This window comes from Colobus angolensis, unplaced genomic scaffold (assembly GCF_000951035.1).
Source record: "Colobus angolensis palliatus isolate OR3802 unplaced genomic scaffold, Cang.pa_1.0 Scaffold19, whole genome shotgun sequence".
Taxonomy (NCBI): domain Eukaryota; kingdom Metazoa; phylum Chordata; class Mammalia; order Primates; family Cercopithecidae; genus Colobus; species Colobus angolensis.
The window spans coordinates 3,713,476-3,721,272 of record NW_012115043.1 but is presented as its reverse complement, the minus strand read 5'-3'; the positions used below and the strand labels follow the sequence as shown (position 1 = coordinate 3,721,272).

Genomic DNA, 7,797 nt, shown 5'->3' with positions numbered 1-7,797 from the left:
CCTGTAATTCCAGCTACTTGGGAGGCTGAGGCAGGAGAATGGCAGGAACCCGGGAGGCGGAGCTTGCAGTGAGCTGAGATCCAGCCACTGCCCTCCAGCCTCGGCGACAGAGCGAGACTCCGTCTCAAAAAAAAAAAAAAAAGATAATATCATGTCAGATGATAACAGCAGCAGCAATAGCCCAGTGATGATAATAGCACAGTGATGATAAAACAGTGAGCTTAGACAGTGCTTATTGTGGGCCAGGCACTCTTCTAAGTATATCTATGTTAACTTATTGAAGCTTCCTAACCATCCTATGAGGTGGGCACCATTATCACCCTCATTTTATAGAGGTGGAAAGCTGAAGTACAAAAGATTAACCCCAAGTCACTCTGCTAACACATAGAAGAGCCCATAAAAAGCGACCTCTGTGCTGCTTTAGGAGTCTTGAACAGAGCCAGTGGTTACATTTATCAGGGCATATCATAGCTCAATGTATGAGAGTGTATGAAAGGACAGATCTGTTGGTTGTTGGAATATACTGGCTGGGCAGGGTGTATTGGGCACCCTGGTAATGAATTATTTAAGCAAGGGGTTGAATGGTAGCCATCTAACAAGATTGCTGAAAAGAGATTCTTTGCAGGGGACAGTTGTGCTAGACAACTTCCAATGTCCTTTCAACGCTAAAATTTTGTGATTCTATAAATTTCCACATATACCCACTGACAGACAAGTCAAAGTAAGGAAAGTCAACCCCATGCATAAATGGAAGAAAATCAAGTGGCTACCACACACACACACACACACACACACGATCGATAATAAGGTGTTTTTTCTTTTTTCTTTCTTTCTTTTTTTTTTTTTGAGATGGAGTTTCACTCTTGTTGCCCAGACTGGGATGCAGTGGCATGATCTTGGCCCACTGCAACCTCCGCCTCCCAGGTTCAAGCGATTCTCCTATCTCAGCCTCCTGAGTAGCTGAGATTACAGGTGCATGCCACCATGCCCGACTCATTTTTGTATTTTTAGTAGAGACAGGGTTTCACCATGTTGGCCAGGCTGGTCTCGAACTCCTGACCTCAGATAATCTACGCGCCTCGGCCTCCCAAAGTGCTGGGATTACAGGCGTGAACCACTGCACCCAGCCTAATGAGGTGAGTTTTTTTTGTTTTGTTTTTGTTTTTAAGTTATGGGGGGAAGACCATGATGATCTCCAGGCCCGTCCGGGTCAGGGTGTTAGGAAATTTCCGGATCTTCAAGCATCTGCCTGCAAAAGCCTCCCTCTAAACTATTTCTTTTCACGTGAGCTTTGTAGATGAGAAAGGCTTTCCCAGCAACTATCTCATCTGAGCTGTATAACCACAGGCTAAGGTTTCACCTCTACCTCCTGTTCATCTTTATCGTGCTTTCTCAGCCATGCTTATTTATGGAGAGCAGTACAAGCTTGATTAAGTTAATTTTCTTCATGAAGAGGCTGAAGCTCGGAGATAGGAGGGGACTTGTGCAAAATCACACAACAAATAAGTGGTAAATGGAACACAAAGTTAGATCCTTCAATTTTAGCACATTTAAAAACCTAGTTCTTGAAAGTCATGTGTTTTCAAAGCTTCTGCCTTTCTGTCAACCCAGTGCATACAGCAGGCCCTGTATCAGTGGTCCCCGACTGAGCCAGGGTGTCTCCCAGGTTTCCTGACTCTAAGGTCACCATCTCCCTCCCTCCAGCTTCCACCATTGCCTGTTTCATTCCATTTATGTTCTCTCCGGTGTGCTTATGGCCACAAAATGTGCTAGGGATTTGATTTCTAAATTGTCATAGGATTATGTCAAAAGCAATACTTTTTCATTTTCATTTTTATTTTTTGAGATAGGGTCTCACTCTGTCACCCAGACTGGAATGCAGTGGCACAATTATAGCTCACTGCAGCCTCGACCTCCCATCTCTCAGGCAATACTCCCATCTCAGCCGTCTGAGTAGCTGGGACTACAGGTGCACACCACCATGCCCAGCTAATTTATTGTCTACAATTTACAATTTTTTTGTAGAGACAGGGTCTCACTTTGTGGCAATACCTTTTTCAGAAGAGGAATTAATTGCTCTGAGTGGAAGAAAATAACAGTGAAAAGGTTATGGTCATGATGCTGAGAAGATAGTACAAATAAGCTACTTTGAAATAAAATACCCAAGTAATCTTGTAACTTGTGAATGATAGTGTGTTTCCACTGAAGCACTATCTTTCAAAGCATAGGTGACAGCTAAAGCCACAAAGTTAACTAAAGCACAGAGACTCATTAGGTTTTTTACTTTTGTACATTTTTGTCATTGTTGTTTTGCTGCATTTACCTTGCTAAATCCCAGCAACTGGTGTTTAGGAATAGCACACACGACTAGGCCTCATTTGAAGAAAAGAATGTCTCAAACCAAATAGAAAAATTAGGGTTTGAGTATGTACCCTCCAAAATCGGTTTTCCTTTTGAAACTTGGTGTTTGTTAGGACTACCTCTGACCAAATTTATAGACATTTAAGGAAAGTGCTTTTTGGATGAAGTAACAGATGACTGCATTTGAAAACTGCTCGTTTTTTTATTTGTATGCTGTTGGCTTACACCTATAGGCAGAGGTCACACTTCTCCCAGCCCCCAGAAAATTTGTAAAATACAGGCCAAGTTTCTTTTAGTGCTGTCAGGTTCTAGATGGCACCCTATCTATGGAACACTGTGTTGTTTTTACTTTTAAATTATCTAACTCTTTACAAATAATATCTTAAATTTTTTCTCTACAAAGAGGACATAGACAGTAAGATTTGTAAGTTGGGCCTACAAACAGAAGATTGGGGCTATGTAGTTTTTGTGGACACCACTGAGGTAGGCCACAAATTAGCCAGAAAAATGTTGTTGCAGTGCTTGAACATCAGACTTGCCTCTGTGATTTTTGGCATTCAAAGCAAAAGGTAAAATGTAATAAGTTATAAAGCTCTCATTATCAGGAGAGAGAGCACATGCGTTCTTCAAACACGGCAATATCTCTTGGTTCTATATTTTTAAAAACGTTTTATAACTGACTTTATATAGAAGTCCTTTGGCTGACATGATGGTGAATGTTCTCTCTGCCTGCAAAAAGCCCAAACCTGTCAAACCTTCAAAAAGTAGTGAAATTTACGCAAAAGAGCACACTGGTCATCAAGATGCCAACTGCGGACGATGGGCAGTTAATTCCCCATGAGGGATTTGATCATAATTCTTGGGTTCACTGTTTATGAGTGGGCATAGACCCAGCGATTCTCACAGTGTCTTCAAATTATAATCAGAATCAAAACTACCATTCACTGAGCCCTACAATATACCAAGCATTGGGCTAAATACTATAGATAGATACAGTATCTCTAAGATTCACAACAATCTAAAGAGGTAGGCTTTATTATGCCCATATTACAGATAAAGAAAAATAAGTTCAGAGAATGTAAGCTACTTGCCCAAAGTCTCTCAAGACATGGTAGATGCAGAATCTGAGCCCAAGTCAAACAAAATGAATGTGTCCTTTCACCTGCTCCATGTTTTTCCCACCAGGGGGTGTGATCGAGGCATTCCCACCTGCAGAGAGCATCACCAACCTGACAGTGGACATGCTGATAGAGCCCAACGGGAAAATCAGTGTGCTGTCAACAGGGGACCAGCTTCATGCCGACAGCCCCTTCATCTCCTCTGGTACCACCGTGCCTCAGAGCTCAGTGGATCCCCAAGTTCTCACTTATTTGTGCCTCCAAATTGGAAAAGCCTGCAGAATGAGAGATGTGGTTGGTTACTTTTCTATAGATCTGGTGACTTTTATTGATCCAAGCACCTTGGAACAGCAGGTAAGTTGAATGGATGCCACTCGAAATGCTAAAATATGTCATGACTCTGCACCTTACACACCAGTGCAACAGGGAATATGAAGGCTCTTCTAAAATGCACTGACTCTCTGATGAACTCGCTCTAAATTCAACACCTGCATGGTCCCGGCAAATCCAAGTGAGACCAGGCTTTATGTCCGGAAATACAGGGCCAGGGTTGTCTCGTTCAGGTACAGTTGGAGTTAAAGAGTGACTGAGGCCAGGCGCAGTGGCTTAACACCTGTAATCCCAGCACTTTGGGAGGCCGAGGTGGGCAGATCCCTTGAGCTCAGAAGTTCGAGAGCAGCGTAGGCAACAGTGAGAAACCCTGTCTCTACTAAAGATACAAAAATTAGCTGGGCCTGGTGGTATGCACCTGTAATTCCAGCTACTTGGGAGGCTGAGGCAGGAGAATCACTTGAACCCGGGAGGCAGAGGTTGCAATGAGCCGAGATCACGCTACTACATTCCAGCCTGGGTGACAGAGTGAAACTCCATCTCAAAAAAAAAAAAAAAAAAAAGAATGACTGAAGCATCCCTCACAGTTCACAGCTCTGTTGATTAGGCCCTCAATTCTGTCCATTAGTGTTATGCCTATGTATCATGAAACTATTTTATGCCATCCAGGGAGAGGAACCTGTCTAGAGCCTGTTTTAAATAGAAAATCAATCACTAGATAGGAGTTAAGAGTTCACATTTCTGTTCCTTTTCTTATCAGTAGTTCACCCACAACTTAGATTGTCTCATTTTTTTCTTTTTTTCTTTAAAAAACATATTGAGAGATATTTCAGAAATATAAACAATAATATAATCAGTATCACATGCCCCTGCTCAGTTTAAGAAACAAAAGTGGTGTCAATGCCACCTGCTGCCCTGTGTGCTCCTTACCAAACACATGGCTCTCCTCCTAGAGGCCAGGAGGAAGCTACTGTCTTATACCTGGGGTTTTGATTCCCTTTCATATCTCTACGCTTTCACCACACATGGATACACCCGAAAATAATGTAGAGTTTTATTTTGCATGTTTTTAAGCATTTTGTAGATCATAACATTCTATCTATTATTATTTTACTTTACGCTTTTATTTAATATTCCATTTGTGAGATTCTTCATGTGCATAGGTATGGTGCTGAGATATAATATTCAGGAAAAATCATCTTTAACCTTTTCCACTTTGCTTTTCCCACCTAAAAGTATAATGTTCAAGTTCACTACTATTTCACAGGACTCGTGTTTTAAAATGACCAGTGGCTCCTCTCTTAGTGCTGCGTGTCCAGATCTCTGTCTAAAGGGCGAAATGACTTCCTGGCCTCCCTCTCTTGATATCCTCTGGTCATCCACATTGTACATATACTTTAGTTGTTTTAGGATCATTATTCTCAGTTTTACAGTTCTCCATTTCAGCCAGATGATGGTTTCAAAGTGAGAGTTTATGTTTTTTGGCAGATTTCAGCTTGTTCAATAATCATTTTCCATTTGCCTTCCTGGGCCCTCCATTGGTTTTACATTCTGTTCTCAGGCCTGTACATTGACAGGGAAAAGGACAAACTGAAGGTCATTCGGAACTCTCCCTGTGGTGGAGGCAGGACAGAAACAACGCTCCTGGGGGAAATCTGGATGGCAGGGATGCAGGGGAAGGAGAGCCAGGGGAGGCTGCCCTCCCCAAATATTTGTCGTAAGAAAGAAAGATTGGCTGGGTATGATGGCTCATGCCTGTAATCCCAGCACTTTGGGAGGCCGAGGCAGGCAGATCACTTGACCCCAGGAGTTCAGGACCAGCCTGAGCAACATAATGGGACCCCATGTCTAGAAAAAATACAAAAAATTAGCCAGGCATAGTGGCAGGTACCTGTAGTTCCAGCTATTCAGAAAGCTGAGTGGGGCAGATCACTTGACCCCAGGAGTTCAGGACCAGCCTGAGCAACATAATGGGACCCCATGTCTAGAAAAAATACAAAAAATTAGCCAGGCATACTGGCAGGTACCTGTAGTTCCAGCTATTCAGAAAGCTGAGTGGGAGGATCACGTGATCCCAGTTCACTGTAGTCTCAACCTCCCACGTCCACTGCAGTGAGCCAGGATTGCATCACCACACTCCAGTCTGGGTGACAGAGTAGGAACCCTGTCTCAAAAAAAAAAAAGAAAAAAAGGCTGGGCACGGTAGCTCATGCCTATAATACCAGCACTTTGGGAGACCCAGGCGGGTGGATTGCTTGAGGTCATGCCACTGCACTCCAGCCTGGGTGGCAAAGCGAGATTTCATCTCAAAAACAAACAAACAAACAAAAAAATCAAAAAGAAAAGAAAAAAGAAGGAGAGTGAGAAAGAGAAAGCTAAAACTGTGGTCCCTGGGACAATAGGAAGGATGGAACTATGGGGACAGTTGACTTGTGGCTTTTATTTATTTGAATTTGGTATAAGGAAACTTGCACACAGCAGTCAAAAGGATCTTCTCCAAACACGATGCTGGTCCTTCCTTGGGCTCACCACCCTTCTGGGCTTCTGGCTGAGAGGTCCCACCCTTCACTTGGCTGGTTCCATGTACCTGGCCAGTCTTGTCTCACCCTACCTTGCCCTCTGTTTTGGTCTGGTCCATCCACACACCCTGTCTCATTCCCTCTTACTCATGATATTCCCTCTACCACAGGGCCTTTACACATGCTACTCCTCCACCTTAAATGCTCTTGCCTTTTCTTTTGACCTAGTTAGCCTTTTCCAGCCATCACATTTCAGCTCAAGCCACATTCATTGGAGCCCTTCCTGACCTTCCTGACAAAGTCAAATTCCCCTTTTTTAGGTTTTCATATCATTGTGTAGTTGTGTATGAGCATTCCTCATACCACTTATCTCAGTTACAACTTTAAACTTATTTACATGACTATCTGATTAATATTTTTCCTCCTCCTGTCAATTGTAAGCTCTTTTAAGCGACATGCTGTGTTTCTTTTTGCTCCCCCACTGTATTCTCAGCACTTACTTCTGTCCTGGCACAAAGTAGGTATTCAGTAAATATTTGTTGAATGAATGAATGAACAATGGAGGTGTTCTAGCAAATGCCAGATGGTGTTGTTAAGGCTTTTGAAGAAGGAACTCAGACATTCATTGGATGAATGGGATAGATAGATACTAGATTCTCTGATTGTATCATACTATGAATTCTCCTTGTCCCTTCCCATAAATACTTCAGTATATGATCATTTGTGTTACAGTTATCAACAGAATATTGGAAGAAGTTCTCAGTGACCACACCACAGGGTGTTTCTACATTAGCAAGAGAAGTATGTTTGTTCTCTGCATATAATAAATTATTTACAAATCACTGGCATATTTTCTAGCCATTTTGCAAGTGGTACCACTTCAGAAAACACCTTAATTTTTTTTCTAATTGACATGCCTTGTGATGCCAGTGAAGCAACTGGCAGGCATATTATCAACCCTCATTTATTGTCAGTCTAACAGGTTAAAAAATTTTTGTTTTATTCAGAATTTCTTCGATTATTAGTGAAGATCCACACGTCTTCATATGTTTGTTTGCCCATTTATGTATCTTTTCTTAATTGCCTAATCATATGTTTTGCCCCATTTAAATTGGACTATAATACAAATGTTGATTTGTTGGAGCTCTTTGTATATTGGAAACTCATTCTTTGACTATTATGCATCTTGTAAATACCTTCTCTCAGATTGTCATTTGTGGCTTACCTGTCTCTCTTTTTATTTTTGGCCATGTTTCTGCACCATAAAAATTACTATTTCTGGCCAGGCTGTGGCTCACGCCATATTGGTGAAACCCCATCTCTACTAAAAATACAAAAATTAGCTGGGCATGGTGGCACGTACCTGTAGTCCCAGCTGCCCGGGAGGCTGAGGCAGGAGAATTGCTTGAACCCCGGAGGTGGAGGTTGCAGTGAGCCAAGATCACACCACTGCACTCCAACCTGGGTGA

The 7,797-nt window shown here is 42.3% G+C and overlaps 1 protein-coding gene across 3 annotated transcripts in view; it reads left to right on the top strand.

Annotated features, from left to right (window-relative positions):
* The window catches only part of IQCH (IQ motif containing H), a 265,552-nt gene that overhangs the window by 181,527 nt on the left and 76,228 nt on the right, over positions 1 to 7,797 (top strand). For all 3 annotated transcript variants that reach the window (XM_011940351.1, XM_011940352.1, XM_011940350.1), the window contains one exon: positions 3,547 to 3,833. In XM_011940351.1, the coding sequence (XP_011795741.1) occupies positions 3,547 to 3,833 (287 nt within the window). The remainder of the gene's footprint in view (positions 1 to 3,546; positions 3,834 to 7,797) is intronic.